Genomic DNA, 24,323 nt, shown 5'->3' with positions numbered 1-24,323 from the left:
TGTATTGAATCGAGTGGTGTCACATATAATTGGGGTACAGTATTTGAGGGTCATGCACTTCAATTCAATGTTCAAACCGAGAAGAACGAGTAAGTGATTTTTTGTATAATGTAGCTATGGCTATGATAATGTGGATTAATAAGATCGGGAAATACTTCAATCAAACCCATTAAAGAAGGAGACAACTACATTCTTAAGGAAAGCTTGAAAGATAGGAGGATTGATATGGAGGTTGGAGATTTAGAAAATAATTGGATGATCTTCCATTGGGAATATCAGGAATAGAGCCCCTCTTTGGGATATTTGTTTCAAAGAAGAAATTAAACATCCAAATCCCTTCAAATGAATGTCCACTTTGCAAAGAGCTAAGCATTGCATTGTGAAATTTGTTTAGAGAATGCTTACTTGTAAAACATTTTTAAAATGCTCGCTAGATATATAATCCTTACACTGGGAAAAGAAAAAAAAATGAACTATAGACAGGAGAAGTCTACAACGGATTCCACTGAAAGGACCCTTGGAGAAAATTCGCTTACTTTTAAATGGTATGCATTGGGGAAACGGTATTAATTAATCTTTCTTCACAAGTATTAATTAATCTTTCTTCACAAGTATTAATTAATTAGTCTACTGTCTACTTGACCTTTCAATGAATGTTAATTAGAAAGGTATATATTGATTGATTAGTATTGATCTTGAGAAACGGTAATTGTATCACTTGCATTCATTTATTAAAGGCATTGCTAGGAAAACCTTTAAACACTTTGTTTGGACAGAAGGAAATGGAAGGAAAAGAAGGGAAGAGAGAGGGAGGGGGGGGACAAACTCTCTTGTTTGGGTAAAGGATTGAGGTAATGAAGGGAAAGGAGATGGAGGGATCCGTTTTCCCTCTCTCTTTAATAAGCATAATCATTTCGTTCAAAATTGAAGAGGTCTGGAGGGAAAATGGAGTTCACCTCCCCCTCCCTTTCTTTCCCCTTCCCTTCCTCCTATTTCTCTCCCCTTCTTTTCCTTCTTTATTTGCTATCCAAACTACTAATAGGGAGTAGGCATTTTTACTGAGTGTCGTCTTCACTCATGGTCACTGCAAGATAAGGATTTTCATCATCCTATCCACTTTGTTTGTCTTATGACAAAGAGCGTAGCAATTGTAGGTACCAAAATTGTGCTTCTCCAACGCAAGCGACATATAGCTGATAAATCAATTAGCTAGCTCTTAATTGGTTCGGGATTGGTTATAGGTGGATGCATTGCTATGACGAGTTAGTTCTAAACCATTTCGAAAGCCGCCTAACAATAATTTCAAATAAAATTCAAACAAAGCTTCACGAGGCATTATTTTAGATAATAGACATCCAGGAGGGAGTGTTATGAAATATTATGTGGATGTCCATATATCATTATATTATTTCAAAATATTCTAAATTTAGGTTTTATTATTGTTGTTCAAGCAAACCCTAGTTACATTGGACGTATATACATCCCTTTATCCTGAATACGAAGAAGTGGATTCTCTTCCCCAATTTCTTTCCTCTCGATCTCATTTTTTCACAACAATATATAACTACTTGTTCGCAACAATTCAAGAAATTGCTCGGGATCAAAAACATATTTTCTACATGAAAGTGCATATAATAAGGGCTTAAAAATTTTTATACCCTCCTACCATATGTGGTTTTTGATGTAAAAAAATTACAAATGAATGTTTAACTTACGTTTCGCTTTTACTAATACTTTCCCTCATCAATCTCATTATTATTTAAGTGCTAATTTTTCTAATTGGGTATTCCAAAATTAAGTGTCTATTTCTATTTTTATATTTATTTTATATATAATTACCTATATATCTACACTTTATACCTTTTAACATACTAAATTTTTCTTCTCTATACAGTATATACCTTTCAAATTAAATTGGTGCTCACATGTACTTCACACACGTTTTTTCATTTTTGTCTCTAGTAGAAAACAAGCAAATTAAAATATTGTACTACGCCGTATTTAAAATTATTTCGAATGTAGATCACACATGCTTTTATACTCCTATCACTTAGATTAAAATTCCTAAAATATAGAAAACAAGCACTTAATTATAAGATGGATTGAGTACAAATTAATTAATGTATTGATGTGAATAGTTTTAGATCAGAGCCTCAAAGGTCCTTGTACGTAATAGAAACTTGTTTGACACCAAAGTGTATCAACATTCATCAAGTTGAATAAATAAAATGTTTACACCTTCTAAATGAGACATAGATTCGAATGTATGTACACACACCCAAGTATATAGTAAAACACATACATACAAATACATATATATTCAATTGAAAACTACAATCAATTTCTTACACGATTCATGTACATGAATTTACAATTATCTTTAACCATGTACTCAGGAAATTGAAATGAAAATAAAATATAGATAAATACAAGTGAAAAAGAAGGCATCAAGTGAAATAGATAAGTTATCTAGGATTTGTTTTCAGCTCGTTTGAAGGCCATGATAGTGAGAACAAAGAGGCAAATGAAAGCCAAATAAGACAAGCCAATAGAAATGGTAATATAATAGCAGAAAACATTGGCATTATCGCATATCTTTGACCATCCTGTTTGTTCTTGCCCATATTTTCCTACGTATCCAATTGCTGTTGCTGCTGCACACCCGGACATCATCAACACCATAGCTATCTGCAAAATAAATTAAACTATTTATTAAATTATAAAAATAAGAGACAACCTTTAACCTTCAAGCTTTTTCAATGCTTAAATTTGACGGTCAATATTTCTATGGAGAAGCCTCATCTTATCACGTTCATAAACAAAATTCGTTTATCAGAAGGCAAATTGTGACAAACTTATATTTTTTTTCTATTCCTAATTACTCTATATATTTTTTTAAATGCATATTAATAATTCAACAACATTAAATTTGATAGCTCTGATTTGAAATCAAACATAATAAGAGAACAATTAGCATCTCAACTAGTAAACTTTTGAACTTTTTTATAATTAACTTTAATCTCATTTAAACCAATGTACATTAAGATTTAAATCATGTTTAAGTATGTAAAGATCCTTTTTTCCAAAAAATAAAAGTATTGGTAGATATGGTTTGATACTTTGATGTAACTTTTCATAAGATTAATTATTTTATACAAAGTAATGGTACGAATTTATTATTAAAGATATGTCTTGGTGACCATAAAATCTATCGTTGCAGCTATAAGAAACTAACCGAAAATGTATAGATACAAAGAATGTACCTTCTTTGAAAAAGAGGTGAGGTATAAATATACTATCTCCGATTCGTATTATATGCAACTTTATTGTAGTATTCGAGAGATATAAAAAGTTTTAAAGTTGTATACAGAGGTATGGCATGCATTATTAAAGCTACAATTTTGTGATTGACCCGTAATAAACAATCATTTACGTAAAAGGCCAATTTCTTAAAAACAGCTGTAGTATTAGCTACTTACCAAATCCTGGATAAATAGAGGAAAGTAGGCCTTCCAATTGGTTTTTAGTGCACAGTATGCAAAAAAAGTGAGTATTGAAAGCACTAAATATGCACATATGACGATATTGGTAACGAGCAAGAACCTGCATATTTATAGCAAGAATATGTTCAACTAACTACTAATAATTGTAACTATTACAAATAAAGAACACTAATACTACCTCTGTTTCATATTATTTGCAACTATTTGATATAAAGTGTGAGTAAAAAATGTATAATCGTTACAAATAATATGAAACGGGTGTAGTAATTTAATTAGCTTTAATTAGTTATCAATTTAAATAAAATTAGAATGGAATAAAATATTACTTGAACGCTGAAGAGTAGCTGTACTTGGCTTGTATTATGATACCAAAAACCTCGGTAGATTGGCCACTATTAAGCATAACACATATAGAAGCTATAGCAGCCATTGCTGCCAAGCTCCTAAGTATAATTTGCGTTAGAAATAGCCTTTTGCACGACGTGTGTGGCAAGGGATTGGCTTCAACAGCGTGTGAAACATCATTCGAACCCATTGCTAAAGTCGCGTAGTACTTTCTTGATGAGGCTAAGAATTTGTTGTTGGGAATACAAAAGTATTAACGTAACTGTCCTTAAGGCTACAAAAATTAGAGAGAAAGAAAGAAATGAGTTAGTACAATTGTACAAGTACGTGAAATGTAAGTTGTAGGCCTAAACTTATATAGTGAAAGGCAATTATAATTAAACTAAGGGTTTATCATGTGCTTGCTTTGCTGGGTTATTCTGGACAAATTAAAATGTTTGCTTAAACTTACGACTTTGGTTTATACAATTATAATTTATCTTATAATCCTATTTAATATTATCCATATCTAATTGAAAATAAGTGCGTGTATGATTTAGTGGGCCTTGCCCTACAAGATCAATCAATCACTATTTTTATAAGGGAAGTTTATTGTTAGGATTTGCTAAATATACATAATTAACTTTACTTCTATATTTTCACAATCTACTAATAGTTATGTAAAAGTTAATAGCTACTCTAACCGCTAACAGCTACTATAACAACTAATCCTGTCACTAACAATTACTCATAGAATTATATACTACTCTAGTAAACAAGGCTTATGGTTAGCTGAAGGACTAACTCTTAGTTTGTCAACTAGTTGTTAGTTGTGAAGATGAATTACTCATAACAACTAATTGAAGTATGAGGATTTAGTAATATATAATATGTAGTAGACAATTTTTGTTTACCTAGAATAAGAAAATACATCGATCAAAATCTTATCCTTCAAAGGCTAATATTATTAACTTTTGAAAAAAAAAAAGTTAGGTGCATCACTAATCACTACCCAAACCAGAGAGTAAGGGATAGCTCTCAATGATTAGAGCTTCCTACGGATCTCAAAAAATCCTGGGATTGATTCTCATCACCCAACCTTATGGCTCTCTAAACACCAAAAAAAAACACTACCCAAACCAAGACATCGGGGACGACGTAGGCCCATAGGGTGTATCATTTTACCTGTTAGTTTTTGGAGTATGTCTCAAGTTTGGGGTTCATGTCTGAAATAATTAATGGGTTTCAAGGCTGAATTTTGGTGCTGTTTGGATCTCATATATCAAGCTTCGAGCCTTGGAGGTTTCACTCTTTTGGCAATTTACCAAACTATGAGTAAAACTTAGTAGGGTTCTTTCACATAAGAATAAAAGTTTTATTTATTTTATTTTTTTACAAAAAAAAATTGTCATCTTTAGGGGTTAATTAATCTCTCTAAATTTTGGGGGGTTTGTGTTTTTAATTTTCATCTTCTACCTTTAGTGGAGTATGATCCCACAACCTCTAGTCTTGATTGTAAGATGCAAATATTTTGGTGTTACATGTCTCACTCAATACCTCTAACGAGTGGCGGAGTGGATATTGCATTACATTAATTAGAAGTTGGATGAAAACCTTATAATATGGAGTATATTGTAATAATTTTCTTCACAAAATACTTCCTTTATTTATTAATTAATGCAATACGTTGATTTTTATTTTAAATTTTTTTTAAAATTATATGTAAATTTGAGAAACAAAGAAAGAATGTATGTACTATGCTTGTTTGCACATGATCATCCTCTAATATTTTACGGAGTATAAAATTATCATAATAGAGAATTAAAGAACAGATGCATAAAAAAAAAAAGAGCGTAGATACTCATTAGCAGTAAATTTGGGTTGATTCGATCATATAAATTTGCTAAGTACTTATAATATGTTTTCACCTTATTAGTAGATAACTCCATTAATATATTCAATTAGGTAGTTTTACCTTAAGATAGGTTGAATAATATCTTTTTGAAAAAAGGTTGAATAAGATTACACATTGATTAAGTGTAAACCCAAACCACTACAAATTTAAATGCATAGCCGATAGTACCTTTATTAGTACAATCAAAGCTATTTCTTTAATTTATTCGTGTGCTGGTACCTGCGGAAAAAAATAACATAATATTGGTTGCACCTTTAAGATACAATATCATTAAACTTGAATCATAAACTTAATCTCCACTCAATAATTAACAAAATCAAAACAAATTGGATGAAATAATTATAAAATGTATCTACCTAGGCAATACTAATACCAAATCTCAAGACTAAAATTGAAGTTCCTATTAAAAAAAAATTAAAAAAAAAAAATAATAAAATAAAACCCTTAGAATAGGTGAAACATGCTAACAATAAAGAAGGGGAAGACATAAAATTGAGATAATAAATCGAATTACCGGAAAAATAAGAAAAATTTAACTAATGAAAATAGAGTTATCATTACCTTTAATATAGCATTATCTTAAAAGTTTCTTGAGATCTCCAATACTAATTATAAATTAATAATAATACTAATGATAAAAGAAAACAATGAGAAGAGGGGCATTAACCCTGAAAATTAACTTTGGGACCATAGAAGAGAATGGCAAGTTATAAAGAATCATGTTGATATCAGTTTGCGTGAATTGTGGAGAGTCAACTAGATTTTGTAGTTTGATGATTTGGTAATTATAACTCGTTTTATTAGAAAATTATCCATAAGGATATGGTAATAATTAGTTGATTTATAAGATAATAATAATCTACAAAGATTTTAATAATAATAATTATCTACAAAGATATGATAACTCCTAATGGGTTACACATAATTTAGGCCAATAGTCAATCAATAATAGCCAGCAATGACTCTTAGTCTTTTTATGGCAAATCCTATATTGTAGTCATACTTTCATACCTTGTAAATGAACATACTACTTGATAATATAAAGGAAAATTTGATTATAATAATCCAACCTTTCACCGATCTTGATATATTAATCCAACCTTTCAATTATAGCTGATTAATACCACCTTTACACCCCATTCTATTTTATCAGCCCAACAGGTCATCCACCTTCTATAATAGGTTGTCAGTCCACGTGTCGTGCTATGATTGGTCTAATTTTTTTTTTTAAAAAAAAAAACTTTTTAATTTCCTCTTTCCTGTTTCCTCTCTCATTCCTTTCCCCCTACCCTACCCTCTTCCCTGCCCCTCAACTCCATGAAAACCGACACTCTCTCAACCACCCCAACCACCTCTATCGTCCGTCCCAAACCACAGTAGCCACCTTGCTACCCTTCCCTACTTCCCTTGCCACCCCAATCACCAACCACGAACAAAATCTCCCCCTGTCCCTCTTTATATCTCGGCGGAAATCCAAAAATCCCACCTAGTTTTCCTTTTCAGTTCGGTGGAAGGGATTTCGAATTTCAAGGGTTTCAATGGGTGAGATTTTGGATTTCAAGGGTTTCAATGGGTGGGGTTTCGGGTTTCAATCGGTGGGATTTCGGGTTTCAAGGGTTTCAAAGGTGGGGTTTCAAATTTCAAGGGGGACCAGTAGGCCGGAAAAGGGAGGTTAGGGGGAAGGGGAGAGAGTGGCCGGAATCCATGGGGGACTTGACGGAAGGTGGGTCATTGGTGGTTGCTGAATTTTACTCCGTATTTTTAATTTCTTTTAATTCTTTTTGTTTTGTTAAAAATTGAAAAAAAAAAAATTACCTACAGAACAGGTAATCGGTCAGTTGGCCTAATAAACTAAGATGACCCCTGAAGGTGGGATTAATCAAGAATAATCAAAAGGTGGGATTATTAGAATAAGACCGGTGAAAGATTGGATTATTATAATCAAATTTTCCTAATATAAAAACATATTATCTCCGTGTCATATTAATGGTAAAGTGATATACTTGGTAACTTATCCAGCATTTGTAAAATTGTACTACGTAAATAGCTTGTAATTTAATGATAATGCTTTCTTTTTCATAATTTACTAGTTTTTAGGCCTCGAGCGATGCCCCAAGTTACTACATAAAATGATAAAATAAAATATAATATGGTATAACTTTGTCTCTAGCAATATTTTTTATAAAACTTGAGGTATTGAGTTCAAACCTTGTCCAATCAATATTTTTAAGTACACAAAATGAAATATCATATACCATATAAAATGCGAGATGAATTTATTCTTGGATGGCGTAATAAGAAGAACACATGTTAAAACTCTATCACTTACCACAAGACTCAAAATTTGGTTTCGCTAAGGTGTCTACAATTTTGAAACTTTTTTGTTTTTGTTTTTTTTTATTTTATTTGTTTCAAGTAGTATTATGCTAATTAAAAGAGTATCATATTTGTACATGTAAGCTTTTGTAACGTAAGAGGTAGTTTCTAACTGATACCGTCGCAACTTGTGTATTGCTGTTAAAGGCTCTTTTGTAATTAGAATTAGCTCTAGAAATATGTTGTAATGCTCTCGTGTTTCAATCATAACTAGCCTTCTGACCCGTTCGATGCACGGGTTGTTACTTAGGTTATTTTTCTTGAAAAGTGTCGGTATTGTTGTGGACGGAATTAGGTTATATATATATATATATATATATATATATATATATATATATATATATATATATATATATATATATATATATATATATATATATATAGAAATTGTAGGGCATGAAATGACATACTGGTTTAAGTTATATTTAAGTTTAGGAGATGAAAAAATTATTTTATTGTTAATGTAATGTAATGAACACTAATTAGTTTAACTTTAATTAATTATGTTGAATATGAAACACTTAATTTTCTTACTTAAATTTGTAAGTTTTAGAATACATAAAGATTAAAGACTGAAACATTATTTTATATAGTTTGTTTTTATATTAAAATGGGAATTTAAAAAGAAAAGATTAAGAGAGGTGACATGTGGCATATGAGTGATTATGGTGACATGTGGCTAAGTATAGATTGTGGTTTGTGTTTTTAAATACTAGGTATAGATAAGCTTTCTTCTATCTCTCACTAATTGAAAAAAGTAAATGATACTGTATCTCTTGTGTTTTGAACCGCATGGGCTTGGGGGCCTTGCCGCTGCCAATTTAAATGGCAAGCTGTTCAAACCGCTTCCCGTTTAGAGGTAATAGGAAGCGCTTTTGGCGCCAGACCGCTACCCATTATGGCTATAAAAAAAATTGGGTCTTTTTTCACTTAAATTGATACACAAAAACTTAGCATATATATAAACATAAATATTTTCATTAATCACTTGTTTTAATATTACACTAGTATGTATCCCGGGCGATGCCCCGGGTTGCTAATTAGTGCACTTAGCTTCTTGATTTAATTTAACAATTATGTTGGACTATTTGTGTAGTTAGTGTGTGTAGTGGTTCGGGCATTGCCTTGGACGTCACCTTTTTTTTTTTTTTTTTTTTTTTTTTTTAAACATCATATGCATTTATATTTTAATCTTGTGAAAAATAAATGAATTATATTACCTCTAATTTACTTAATAAATGAAAGGAATATTATAATATTATGTGAAACTTGAAACATTAATAATAGTTGGTTGAGATGGTAAAAGTATTACCAATCTATATTGGAGGTTATGGGTTCGAATCTTGTTGAAAGCATATTTTATTTTGTTAAATAAAGTGGTTAACTTACGTTGCGCATATACGTTGATTGATGACGTGGCATTGTGACAAAGGCACACATACTTTGAAGAGTGCCACGTGGCACCGTTCCTTTTGAAGGAACACCAACTTGCACCCACACATGTCACCAGCTCGCACCTACGCGCATCACCATCCCCACCCACGCCCACCATAAGCCACCATCCCGCACCCACGTGCACCACCGGTTGTGCACCACTAGCCACCAATCCAGAAAAAAACCATCCATCAACACCAACACTCACCACAAATTATATGAGCAACACATACCTAAGATTCAAACAAGAATACCCAACAACACATATCAACAAGGCAGACCAAAATAATTAAAAAAAAACTCTGTAATTAACAATTTGAAATCAACTAAATTGAACAAACCTTGAAACCGCAACCTCGCCCCTTCAAACCGTATCAACACCAACAAACAAACAAACAAACAATCCACCTCACCCACCACGACCCCCACCAAAACACATACCCAAACCAGATTCGCCTGAAATATCCCAATACAACCACACATCACCATAAAATTTAAAAAAAATCACCAAAAACAAAACAAAACAAAGAACAAAGGGAAAATACCTTGAAGTCCACCAAAACCCCGATTTTGGCTTGAAATTATGGTTTTAATGGTCAAATTCGACCATGAATACTCTAGACCTAGATCGAATTAGACCTAAAAAAGTTGAAAATTGACACGCATGCACCACCACCTGCTAGTGTTCGCATGCACCCGTATCACCACCACCACCAAGCAACTTGAAAAAGCTCGATTTTTGGTTCGGTTTTGCTCGAAAATGAGGGGAGGCTTGATAGATTGAGATTGAGAGAGAGGAGATAGAGAATAGAGTGAGAAATGGAGAGAGGAGAGTCAGAAATGGAGAGAGAATTCTGAGAGGGGAAAGAGGTGTGAAATGAGAGGAGAGAGAGTGAGAAATGGAGGCGTGAGAATGAGAGGAGAGAGAAGGCCTCAGAATTCTTTTGAGGAGGAAAGAGGCGTGGAATGGGTTGGTAGGGTTTTTTTTTAAAGAATGACAAGCGATTCAATGTTCAAACTACTTGCCATTTACATTTTGGCAAGCGGTTCACCCAAAACCAATTGCTTCTTTTTTTTTTTTTTTTTTTTTTTTTTTTTTTGTTTGGTGTGTTTGGAAGCAGAATTCAATAACCGCTTGCCATTTGGGGTTGCCCATTTAGTTTTTTCTACTTGTGTCTTCTTCCTTGTTTTCTGTATTTTGCGTGACATTTATCTCTCTAGCGTATTTAAGCTTTCGTCCAGCATTTTAGCAAAGATCCTACAATATTGGTATCAGAGCCAATCGACTGCCATACTCTACCAATTTCACCATTAATATTGTTGTCAAAGTACTTAAATTCAATTCATGCACATAAGGTGTTTGTTGTAAGGCAACAAATAAAGCCCATATGTCAGTTAGGTTCTCTAATTAACTAGACTACCCTTAATCTTTAAACTTTGTAATTCTAGTTCTTGAAAATCCAAGAAGTTTTCCTTCTCAATTTCAATACCTTATATGGATCAATCTTCAAACAATAACAATAAGTATTATTTCTCTTTCCATCGATCCCCACCCTATCACCCGTCAAACCTCCCTACATCCCCCATTTCCGCTTCACTTTAGCAGGGATGGGGCAGGTTTCCTATTTAACTTGGGCACACAACTAACATCCCTAGCTAAGTACAATTAATATCAAACAATAACTATAGTATTCTTTTTCACATAATTATTTATTGATACTTTCATCATTTCACATCTTAATCAAAATCACACTACTTATCACTAATTGGCCTTCTTGTATAATAATAAGAAAGTAAATTTTCCAATTCCCACTACAACCCTTCATACTTCTCAACTCTAGATACTCTTTTTTAAGAAAATTAAATATTTTGTGCATTATTAGCACAATTACGTTGTAGCACATGAGTAACAATCAGTCTTGTGTTTGGATGGACACACCGTGTGAACAATTATAAAAGAACAAAATAATCCTTATAACACTGACAAGTAACCCTTGTAATATTGACCGAGTAATCCCTATAACACTGACTGAGTAAATAAGTAACCTTATGACACTTATGAAATAACCCCTTTAATATTGAACAAGTAACCCCCTATTACATTAACGAAGTAACCCCTATAATAGCTGGCGGCAGCCGTATATAAGAAATTGTATATGAGTAAAAGCACAAGTTTGAGTAATAATTAAATTGCATTACCATGAACATTATGATGTTACTTTACTAATCAAGATAAAATTATTTTGATTACAGCTATTTCTTAAAACAGTTAACCAAGTTTCCAAATAGGCTAGAAGCGAAAGATAAGATTGATTGATTTACATGTTTACTCTTGTGTATGCCTAAGATCGATGAGGGGATCTTTATAGGCGTATTCGCAAAATATAGCTGTGAAGGTAGCTGTAGCTGTGGGGGTAGTTGTTAGCTGTGTAGGTAGTTGTTAGCTGTCAATAAGCTGTTAGCGGTGAAAATAAATAATTTAGATATGAGTGTTCGGTAAAATAGCAGTTGACTAGCTGTTACACATAAATATTTTATTTTTAAAACTATATATTAAATTTTCAACAGCTACCTCTAATTTCAAAAGTTAATCTTTCTAACTTTTCATATAAGGTACCTCCACCACTAAAAGCTACCCTAACCACTACTTTGTCAAACACTCACATTTTTGGTTAAGTAGTGATTTGACTTTGTCAAACCACTAAAAGCTACTCAAAAGCTAGCGCTGAACTCGCCCTATATTATACTTTTAATATTTTTAATTAATGAAATTGTTTACTCTTTGAGTAATTTTATTTTGGGGTGTTAAGCTAGAGAGCCACAAGAAAAGCTCTTTGAGTATAAAAATTAGGCTATTCTATTCAAAATCACAAAACTGGGTGTTAACCTCATTTCGTGGACCCACCTAAAAACTACAAAAAGAAAAAAAAAATCAAAATTGTTTAAGCACCAATCAAAATCATCAAGATTCCTTTGCATAAAACATAAATTAATAAATAAAATAAAATAAAAATCAAGAGTACTAAGCTAATACGAAGTATGTGCGTATCTGTTAGGCAAGTAACATATCTTGTTGGTTTTCAAAAAAATAAAAGTAACATATCTTGTTTTTGTTGTTACATATTGATAAAAATATTTAACAACCTATAATCACAAGCTTAAACAAAGTTCTGCCACAACAACCGTCCCATTTTTATGTTGACATGCATTAAGCGTACGATATCAAATTACGAGAAGGATACACAAAAACCAGCAACAAAAACATGGTGAAAGTAAAGCAACAAATTCAGTTTCCCCTAGCACCGGAGTGTACGCCTGCTTCGCATCGTTTCGTGGTTGCACAATTTGTGCTCCGTTCTTTGATAGTTGTTTCTACGGTTGTAGCAATTGCTTTGATGGCTACTAGTGAAGAGTCGATTTCGATTTTAGGAATCGAGTTCGTGGCCCGTTACAATGGTTCCTCTGCTTTCAAGTAAACTTACTCATCTTTCTTATATTGATGCATCATATTAATTTTTGTGGTGATTTTGGGTTTATTTAAGTAACATTTTTTAAAATGATTGCTCAAATATAAGCAAAATTAGTAAAAGTTGCACATTTTATGAGTACGGGATGATAAGTTAAATTGCTAACCTCTTTAACAAGGAAAGAGTTAGTCAATTAGGTCTTTTTAAAGACTTAAATTCAACTTGATAGTGTAATTTGAAATAGTTATCAAGATAACACAATTAAATCCAATAAAATAAATAATTTTTATCTAGTGATTATGTTGAAAATATACGACAAAATAGAATGATGGCTTTTTATGAAGATGATATAAAAATGAAGAGGATTATTTAGATCCCAAATACAGATATTAATTAAAACAATTTGTATAATTATGGTTATTATGTTGTTCTAATGGTTCAACATTTATTTTATCAATAGGTTTCTGATGGGTGTAGACGTGGTTGTTGGTGCTCTAGCTTTGTTGTCAATGATTGGTGTTTATTTTGTGTTTGGAAAACCATCAAATGTGGATCACTTATACTTTGTGTTTCTGCATGATCTGGTAAGTGTTACGTTTATCATTTTGATGACATCGTAACACCTTCTTCTTTTTTTATTTTTATTTTTATTTTATTTTTAATTTTTGACATGATCTTAAACAAATGATAATATCTATCATTCATTGAACAGGTTTTACCATAAAGAATTCTAAACTACCGAATTTATGTTTTAATTAAATTCATTGGTTAATATTGCTAGGAGTCATTAACGGTTAAAATTCAATGTTTATTGAAATACTGTTTACAATAGATATTAAGCATTATTTAGTAGAAAGCTAGAAACAATATTAGATGAGAGGGAATTAGAGTCGGGGAGTATATAAACATAATAGAAATATATATATATTTTTTTTAATTTTTTTTTGGCTTATTAAAAGTGTTTTATAAAATATTTACATAACATTTAAACTTTTAGGAATCTTCTGTACAAATAGTATAGTAATGCCAATATAAATAAAAGTCATTTATGTTTTATTGATGCATATCTGTCAGGTTCGATTTGACATAGGTGAATCAGACCTTTTACTCGATTTAAAAGAGTAAATATCAAATATTAGTTAGTGAAAGTAATTGAAATATATTTATTTAACTTATTCAATAACCTATTTATATCAGAGTCATAATAGATTTATAATTACCTTAAAAAAAAATTAAAATACAACTAAAAATTACCCTATAAAACAATTTGATATATCTACGTTAATATTATTGTAGACCGAGTGTACACAATTTTTTTTTTATTTGATGAACAAAATTTGTTTATCAAATGGCAAAATTGTAAATAAATCAACAATTTTGTGTTAAATTTGGTCTCACTGTTGTTGATTTATTTACAAAAATGCCATGATGACCGGACATATATGTTGTTGTATTTACCATTTTGCCATTTGATAAACAAATTTTGTTTATCAAATTGATTAACTGGGACTACCTCTTTTTAAGGCTCACAATTATGTGGCAAGGTATTTACATTTTACATCTAATGTACATCCTTGGCTCACAATCTATGCCGAGTATGGTTTAAAATATCTTCATTCGTGTTCCATCATCCACCAAAGATTCACCCATTCACATTTAAAAGGGAGTTCGAGAGTAGGATTAGCCCAATAACTTCTCTAGTTCTACTTACTTTTACATCTTCGAAGCCATTCCATACTTTTTTTTTATTTTTAGCAATTACCATCTTCTGTTATGTCCATTTTAGCAATTACTACCTTCTATTTTTATTTTTTTTTAAAATTACTACCTCCTATTTTCAAAAACATCAAAAGTTACCACCTTCTTGCCCCTTTGCTACCACGTGACGTCATTTTGGGCTCATTCTTTCCCTTTCCTCCCTATTTTCCTCATATTTCTCATTCCTAACTCGATTCTCATCCCCCCTTTCACTTCTTTTCCCCCAAACAATCAAAAACACTTCAATTCACTCCTCCAAATCAAAATTGACGAACAATTATTGGTGGTTTGGGGGAAAAAAAGTGAAAGGGAAGATGAGAATCCAAATAGGAATGAGAAATGTGAGGCAAATAGAGAGGAAAGGGAAAGAATTGACCCAAAAGGACGTCACATGGTAGTTGGGGGGCAAGAAGATGGTAATTTTTGATGTTTTTGAAAATCAAAGGTGGTAATTTTAAAAAAAAAATAAAAATAGAAGGTGGTATTTGCTAAAGTGGACATAACAAAAGGTGGTAATTGTCAAAATTTTCATTTTTTTATTTATCAAACCTTATAGATTGAACATAGTTTTTCTTTTTTGGGACAGATTTTGATGGTGTTGTTGATATCGGCTTGTGGAGCAGCAACAGCAATTGGATATGTTGCGCTGAATGGACAACAACAAACTTTATGGTTGAAGGTTTGCGATCGAGTTGGGAATTTTTGCATGAAAAATGGGATTTCTGTCGCATTTTCATACGTAGCTTTCCTTTGCCTCTTTACTCTCACTATCATGTCTTCCTACAAGTTATATAAGTCGTAAAATATGGTACATGAGCTACAAATCATGTATTTTACTTGTTATATTACATATTCCATGTCATTAACTAGCTAGTTCAAATTACGTTATCAGTATGATAATTGATTTTTGAATGGAAGAAATAGAAGTTGCATAATTTGTTATATTTTCTCGTTAGTTTATTTTATAAGGAGTATAATTGATATGTATAAATGATTATGAATTGTTATAAATCTTATGTATATAAGGCTCCTAATCTTATAATCTTATATACATATGTAAGATTTATAATGAGAAATTTCTACATATAGTATAAAATAGAGAAAAGAAAATATCAATTTAGTATTTAGCATATCAAAATTATGTGCAATAATAAGTACAAACTACATCTCTATTCTCTATTATACAAGTGAAGGTGGAGAGAGGAGTGAAAATTATTGTCCAAAATATTAGCTACTAACAATACCGTCCTTTATTTATTTTCAATAAAATACTTAAAACAGAATATGCATTTAAGTGGACACCTACTTTATTTAATCGTCACTTGCCTTAATTAAAATAATAATAATTAGTACACAATATCCCTGCTCAATTATTACCTCCGTTTTATCTTAGGCACAATTTTGGGTATTATTTATGAGGCATAAATAATTACAAAGTTGTGAACATTTTAAGGTACAGGCGACTGTACAATGCTTGGTACAGACAAAAAACGTGAAATGAACATGTAGCTGTTTTGTAGAGAACATACAACTGTTTTATAAAGAACATATGCTATTTTGTAAAGAACATTTTTTTAAAAAAAAAAAAAAAATCTAAAGAACATTAGTAATATTAATAAAGAACATGATAATATTATGTAGTGAACATTATTTATATATACCCATCATAATTTAAAGACAAAATTCAAAGAATATTTAACAATAAACAATGAGTATTATGTCACAAATAAAAGCACATTATACTGATAATCAAAGAACATGAACAAATGTTCTTTTCACTCTTTTTGGTGTAAATATGTTTTTTTCACTCTACATATATGTTCATCGCATTTTAATAGTGTGTTCTATTTACTCTAGGTATATATTCATTACATTTTAATAGTATGTTCCTTGACTTAGTTATATGTTCTTCACTTTTCTATATTATGTTCTTTCATGCAAAATGGTTGTACGATGTAGCATACCGGCGCCTGTAGGAACCAATGATTGAAAAAGTTGCATCTAATATGAAACAGATAATGTAGTAGTATTTATAAGGTTTAATTGTTAATAATGAAGGGCTTTTCTTATGTTATTAGGGACAATTGTGCTGGAATACAATCATACAACAACTTGTTGATGCCTTCAATGAATAGAACTTGTTTTTAATGTGTGTGTGTTTTTTTTTTTTATATAATTTAATTAAGCTACTTGATGTAGTAATGTATGGACTAATTTATAATTCTTACATTAGTAAAGTGATATAGTCATATGGATACAGTTTTTTCTCTTAATTATTGGCCCGACAAGATACAAATTTGTTAGTATCCTTTGTTTGAACGACTTTATTCAATAATTGAACATCTTTGATTGATTGAAATAGTATCAGATTAGAACAAGTGAGAATTATATGGCTATAAATACGTCCAACAATTCTTAAGCAATGCATTATCATAGCATATTTGTATCTAGTTTGGGAAAGCTCAAATCCTCTCAAAATGGGTTCAATCTTTCTTCTAGGATTTACCATTGTTCCAATCATCTTCACTTTTCTAACTCTAATAATAACCCACCAACTATCCAAGCCCAAAAATTCCAAAACCACAAAACTTCCTCTAGGAAAAACAGGATGGCCTTTCATAGGTGAAACATTAGCCTATGTAAAATGCCCTCAAAAATTCATACTTGATCGGATGGCCAAGTATTCCCCTAGTGTCTTTCGGACACGTTTAGCCGGGGAGGACATGGCCGTTTTCTGTGGCCCTTTGGCTAACAAATTCCTCTTCTCCAATGAAGGAAATCTCATCACTTATTGGCTACCTCCCTCGGTAGCCAAATCTCTATCCTACAAAAAAATCGAGTCGAGTTTACCATCAGGTAAACCAGCACATGATGTATCATACAAGTTCCTCAAAGTAGACTCAATTCAAAATTATGTAAATGTTGTAAATTCCATGGTCCAAGAACATTTGCATAAATTTTGGAAACCCTTTGATCAAGTGAAGGCCTTTACTCTTGCAAAAGAGCTGACCTTCGCTATGTCATGTCGAGTTTTAGTTAATTGTACTAGCCCTAGCCAGGAGGAAGTAAGACAGCTCGCCGAGCCCTTCTTCCTTCTAGTCCAAGGTATTTTCTCCGCGCCATTTTACTTCCCTGGAACACCTTACTACAAGGCTATCAAGGGAGGTAAACTTGTGAAGGAGAGACTTGTGGAGATAATTACGCGAAGGAGAAGAGAAATGACTACAAAAGGAGACTACGACAATAATTCGAACAGCCAAGATGACTTGTTGGGTCGATTGCTTGTTGATTCACTCAAAACGGGCAACTTCTTGAGCAATGAAGATATTGCTAGTAAGATTATTGGTCTCATGTTTGCGGGATTTTACCCAACAAGTACCACAATTGCTTTCATGATCAAAAATCTTGCAGAGCACCCCCAAGTGTATGAAAAGGTTTTACAAGGTACGTCGTGTTCACCTGCTCTTCACCTCTTGTTACAAGTTATTGTTTTTAATACAAATTGATAGAGTGTTAAACAAAGCCTGTGAACTGTGACGATCTTATTTAACTTTTAAACTTTTAGTTGAGTTGGTCTTTACAAGATATAATAACGTAGGTTAGATTTTTAAATTGTCTTGATCTTAAAAAAAATAACTTAATGTGAAATACTTCAATGCTATAAAATTGACAATTGGATCTAAACTTCGATTATTCATTTATATGTCAAAGAACATCTTAGCTTCCTCATATTAGAGATTGCATGGTCAATTTACAATATTCTAGAGTACTATTAATTAGTTTTCAACCTTTCATTATCTTTACCTCAAATAAATCTAAGATTGGCTTTCAATTTTGAAAATAAACAGCCGCCCTAAAGTTCTATGTCCAAGTATATCAAGTTTTTTTTGCAGTCTCAGTAAATATGCTTGGACATAGAAGTCGTCTCAATAAAAACTTAATATCAAGTTATCAACTCAAATGGTTTAAAAGTCGTCCCAATAAATACTCGTAGCAAAGACAAAAAATTATATGGGGTCTACCCACCTATTACCTACCTCTTTCTTCCTTTCTCTTTCCTTCTTTCGCTCTTTTTAATGTGATTTAACTATGTTTTAATGTTTGTTATGTATTTACAAATACATAACAATACTCCATTTTTACTTCCTCAATAACATGATTTTAATGTTCGAAAAAATTGTACCCAATCTTAATTAGTTAGTTTGTATTTACTAAATACTTGGTAGTACTATTACACCAAATAAAACAAACTAAACAAAACGCTTCATTCATATAAATGAATGTTTGACTCACATATGGTCAAAATATAAAATATTCCCTATAATACGAATAATTATGTTCAATAATAAAAAACATAATCATGTATAATCTGAATATATTCACCTTAATAATGTAAGTTTTCATAATTTTAATTTTTTTTTTTATTTGTACATAATTAAAGATATAATGATTTTAAAGGCACATTAGAGCTACAAAATCTAAGCAAATTGTACTTAAGAAACGAGTTTAAAAAATCATTTTAAAAAATACTAATTATTACAATTTCAAAAATAACTTTTATATTTTCATAATTAATAATGAGTTTTTAAAAAAAGAAAAATTATTTTTAATTAATTTTAATTTGACCAACAAAAACTAAATCAAAATTGAATTAGTGGTAAAATGATCGACTACCATCATAGAAACATCCAAAATTTATACTTGGACAGGAAAAATTTATGAAAATCTAGGATTAATACATTGACTAGCTTTATTTATTGATTTGTTAATGGGGTGGAAAACAGAAAATATGGAGATTGTACAATCAAAAGAAGAAGGAGAAAGCTTGAGTTGGAATGACGTTCAAAAAATGAAGTATTCATGGAATGTGATCTGTGAAACAATGAGGCTGACATCACCTGTACCAGGAAATTTTCGAGAGGTTAAAACTGATTTTAGTTATGCAGGATTTAACATCCCAAAAGGATGGAAGGTAAAATCTTTTTTACTTTGTTTTTTATTCCAGTTTTTTGTGGTATTTTTATTGTTTTTGACGTAAAAAATCATGTTTAATTCATTTAATTTGACCAAATACATATGAAAAAAAAAAAATGTATACATGCATGTATCTATTTGTATCATAGTTCCTAAGCATAATTTTGAACTTTTGTGTTAACGAAGAATTATAACTTTTGTGTTAACATAATTTATTTTTTATAACACGTATAACTACATATTTTAAAACTAGTCCAAACAAGTCTTTAAGTGATGCAATCCTAGTAAAATTCTTTAAGAATTAGATGGAATTATACTATTCTGTAATTCTAAAATTTAATCAAAAAGTAACTTTAATATGGAGTAAAAGAAATTTCAATCTATTATAAAATTAGTAAAAAATGATACGAAGTACTACATAAAATAAGTATAATTATACTCCATATATCATTTTCTTTTTAGTTTGTTTGAATTTGTAAAAATTAGACACTATGTTACAACATTATCATTATTATTATAATTATTAGTTTTTAATGAGTGTGAATTTGTGTTTATTACGTAGGTCCACTGGTCGCTTTATGCAACACATAATAACCCTACATACTTTCCAAATCCGGAAACTTTTGATCCTTCAAGATTTGAAGGGAATGGAATTGCACCTTACACATTCGTACCATTTGGAGCTGGACCTAGAATGTGTGCAGGAAAGGAATTTGCTCGAATTGAAATGCTTGTATTTCTACACAACTTGGTTATGAGCTTTAGATTGAAGAAGGTGAATCCTAATGAGAAGATTATCTATAACCCTGATCCGATTCCAACTGAAGGTCTTTCGATTTACCTTCAGCCTCATGTTAAGTCAATTTATTGAAGGATTGAATCGGACCTGGATCTAATGTTCGCATATTATGGGTTTCCTGTTCTTTTAAGAAAATTATGTGTATCGTAATACCAACTTGATTAAAGTCATGGGGTTTATTAAGATTACTGCTATTGCTATTCATTTTCTATGCTGTATGCTGGCAATATAAGCTGTTATTTGTCTTTGTCGTTTGTGATGCTTAGCTGGCAAATTCTGTTATGCCTTATTTGTCTTTTTCCTTTTCTATTGAGTTCAACATTCAGTGTATGGAATGATTCATGCATTTGAGTTTGTTAGAGATTCCCTTGAGGTCATGTAATAAAGGTGTAGGTGTAATTGTGCCAAGATCAAGCAATCAGAAAATATTCTCCCTTTTCCTCTCATTTCTTTTCACTGAATTCTCTCTGTGATCTAATATTAGATTTCCTCTGCTTTGAGTATTGAATATCATCTCATTACAGTCTTCATGGTATCAGAGCTACTCATTGCAGTGCTGGAAATCTGATACAGCTGATTGCTATTCATTTTCCTTCTCTTATCTCCTTTTTTTTAATTCTAATCTATCTTCTCTTCATCTTTTCTCTTCTTTCTTCTTTCATACTCTAAAATGGCTGCTGATAATGGAAGAATCTCATTCCAGGATATCCTCAATCCTATTTTTCTTCATCCTTCTGACAGTGCTACTTCTGTATAAGTAGAAAAACTGCTAGGATCTGCTGATTACAGATCTTGGCGCAGAACAATGGAAATCAATTTCTCCTCTAAACGCAAGCTTGGTTTTGTTATGGAAACAGTACTCAAACCAACTGATGACGAGCTGAAAGCTGAGCTATGGAACACTTGGAATGATATGGTAATTGGTTGGATCACTCATAATGTCTCTTCTACTTTTATAAAGTCTATCATGTTCATGACTTCTGCTAGGGATATCTGGCTAAACCTTGAAAAACGATTTGCTCTAACAAATGGCTCCAGAAAATATAAACCGAATAAAGATCTATTTGAGATAAAACAAAACTCTATGCCTGTGAATGAATATTTTACTCTATTGAATGTTGTATGGGAAGAGTTGGTCTCAATGAATATGCTTCCTACTACTACTAATCCTACTGCTAAAGTGCAAAATTTGTTAAATGCCTTTAACACTCAGAGAGAAGAGGCAAAACTCTTCCAAATTCTGAATGGATTGGATGAGATTTATAATCCTCAGAGAAGTCAATTGCTTCTCATGATGCCATTACCCTCAGCTGAAACTGCTGCTACTGCTACTACACAGAAGGAGGAGGCTCAGAGAGAAGATTTGAACCTCAATAAGGGTGGAAATGATAATATGGCACTTTACAGCAGAGTTACAGGCCCATGATCTGCACTCCTTGTGGTCTGAGAGGTCACAAGAGTGATAGATGCTGGATTGTAGTTGGATATCCACCCTGGCATTCTAAACACAAATCTACAGCACCTTTGAACAAACCAAAATCTGGTGTTTCTGCTGCTCAGCAAAACTGGAGATCTGGTACAAACAGGTAAGGTTGAGCAAAGATGGCTGCAACTGCTCAGGCAAGCTCTGGATCTAAAAATACTGGTCTGCTGTTTACACCTCAGCAACTTGATCAAATTGCCAAGCTGATGCCCAAATTATGGTCTCAGCCTAAGGAATTTGAAATCGATGATGAACTTGGGCATTTCTCAGGGATGATTTCTTGCAATGCTGTGAACTTGGGTGAGTGGATCATAAATTCAGGTGCCTCAGATCATATGACACCACACTTGCAGCAACTTGATGAATGTAAAATGGCTGTTAATGCTGCAAATATTAATCTTCCTAATGGTGAGAAAGCAAAAATCTCACACATAGGAAGTGTCACTCTTGAATTAGGACTGAAATTGAAGAATGTTCTTTGTGTGCCAACTTTCAAGCACAATATCTTGTCTGTTCAAAAACTTGTCAAAGAAAATCAATGTCAAGTGCAATTTTTCCCTTCACACTATATCATTATTGAAAATTGGACTTAGAAGATAAGAGGCACATGAAAAATGTGCAATGAACTGTACTATCTTGACAGTCATTTCACTAAATTGCAGGTACGGGACAACAGTCTATGCAAGGTGGATGCTGTAAACTCTAATTCTGCTGCTGCTGCAACAAGCAAAATTGATTCTCTCACTCTATGGCACCATAGATTGGGCCATGCCTCTCTCACAAAACTAAACTTGATTCCATGTGTCAAGCCATTCACTTAACACAACTCAAAAGTGTGTGTAACTTGTCCTATGTCAAAATTCACCAAGTTACCATACAATTTGAGTGACTCTCATGCTGCTGAGCCTTTTGTACTAATTCATATAGATATATGGGGGCCATATAGGGTGAGCATCAAGGGAAAATACAGAAATTTCCTAACTATAGTTGATGATCACACAAGAAACACTTGGGTGTATTTAATTCAGCTCAAATCTGATTCTCTGGCAACTTTGGAGACTTTCTATAATTATGCTCAAACTCAATTTGACAAGAGCATCAAGTTCATAAGGTTAGACAATGCCTTGGAATTTGATGATGGACCCTACAAATCTTTCTTTGCAAAACATGGGATAATCCATCAAACATCATGTGTGAAAAGACCACAACAAAATGCTAGAGGGGAAAGAAAACACAAACATGTTCTGGAAGTGTCTAGGGCACTAAGATTTCAGGCTTCATTGCCTTTGTCTTATTAGGGTGACTGTGTCTTAACTGTAGTGCACATTATTAACAGGCTTCCAACTCCTGTTCTCAGCAATAAGACACCATTTGAATGCTTATTCAAAAAGGCACCATATCACAGTCATTTGAAAGTTTTTGGGTGTCTAGCATTTGCCTATAACCCTGATCACTCTGCTGATAAATTTGATGCCAGAGCTGTACCTTGTCTATTCTTGGGTTACCCTGCAATTCAAAAGGGATATAAACTGCGGAACCTAAACACCAAGGTTAATTTTGTCTCAAGAGATGTGGTGTTTCATGAGCATATCTTCCCACTTCACTCTTCCTCTAATAATTTCTATATGCAACCTCTTCCTGAGACTGTCACTTATGATGATCTTGATATTTTTGCTGATCCTGAGCTTGACACTCATAGTGATCATTTAGTCACTCCCTCACCTCCACCTTCCCACAACCTCAATCACTTATATCTCATTCCCCACCATCTACACCTATCACAGCCCCATCTTCTTCTTCAAACTCTTCTCCTTCCCCAACACCAGTCAGAAAATCAACCAGACCACATCAAGTTCCTTTTTGGCATAAAGATTTCCATATTCTTGTCAAACCACCACACATATCAAATCTAGCTGTCACTAAGATCAACCCTAATTTTCAGTGCTTCCTAATTGCTCTAGTCACTATTAGTGATCCTATCTATTTCAAAGATGATGTTAAGCATGATCATTGGGTTCAGGCTATGAATACAGAACTAGATGCACTAGAATTAAAAGACACTTGGGATATTACAATTCTAGCTACCCCCAGGAAAAAGTGCTATTGGTTGCAAATGGTTGTACAAAACAAAGTATAATACAGATGGCACCATTGAAAGACGCAAGTCAAGACTGGTCATACTTGGCTGCAAGAAACAACATGGCATTGATTACTTTGAGACCTTTGCCCCAGTTGCAAAAATGTCAACTGTGAGAACATTACTTGCTGTAGCTGCTATAGAACAGTGGCA

General features: G+C 32.2%; 3 protein-coding genes and 1 pseudogene across 4 annotated transcripts; 3 read left to right on the top strand and 1 right to left on the bottom strand.

Annotated features, from left to right (window-relative positions):
• Window positions 1–2,469: 2,469 nt before the first annotated feature.
• Window positions 2,470–4,038, bottom strand: LOC145600653 (CASP-like protein 1F2). Its single transcript, XM_081656534.1, has 3 exons — window positions 3,830–4,038; window positions 3,480–3,603; window positions 2,470–2,688 (listed from the first exon to the last, which is right to left on the bottom strand). Exons 1-3 carry the CDS (start codon window positions 4,036–4,038, stop codon window positions 2,470–2,472), a joined length of 552 nt encoding a protein of 183 aa, XP_081512660.1.
• An 8,777-nt stretch (window positions 4,039–12,815) lies between these two features.
• Window positions 12,816–16,912, top strand: LOC145600651 (CASP-like protein 1F2). The gene is made up of 4 exons (XM_081656533.1): window positions 12,816–13,024; window positions 13,480–13,603; window positions 15,364–15,456; window positions 16,856–16,912. Exons 1-4 carry the CDS (start codon window positions 12,816–12,818, stop codon window positions 16,910–16,912), a joined length of 483 nt encoding a protein of 160 aa, XP_081512659.1.
• Window positions 16,913–17,252: 340 nt separating this feature from the next.
• On the top strand, window positions 17,253–20,622 carry LOC145600650 (beta-amyrin 6-beta-monooxygenase pseudogene; annotated as a pseudogene). The gene is made up of 3 exons (XR_014104305.1): window positions 17,253–18,221; window positions 19,562–19,749; window positions 20,314–20,622. The product of XR_014104305.1 is annotated as a beta-amyrin 6-beta-monooxygenase pseudogene (transcript).
• A 733-nt stretch (window positions 20,623–21,355) lies between these two features.
• LOC145600649 (uncharacterized) lies at window positions 21,356–21,976 on the top strand. Its single transcript, XM_081656532.1, has one exon. The coding sequence runs from the start codon at window positions 21,356–21,358 to the stop codon at window positions 21,974–21,976; it is 621 nt and encodes a 206-aa protein (XP_081512658.1).
• The last annotated feature ends 2,347 nt before the right edge of the window (window positions 21,977–24,323 follow it).

Source organism: Chenopodium album, chromosome 21 (genome assembly GCF_948465745.1).
Source record: "Chenopodium album chromosome 21, dcCheAlbu1.1, whole genome shotgun sequence".
Classification (NCBI taxonomy): Eukaryota; Viridiplantae; Streptophyta; class Magnoliopsida; order Caryophyllales; family Amaranthaceae; genus Chenopodium; species Chenopodium album.
Note: the sequence above shows the minus strand (reverse complement) of the source record. Positions and strands in the feature narration are given on the sequence as shown.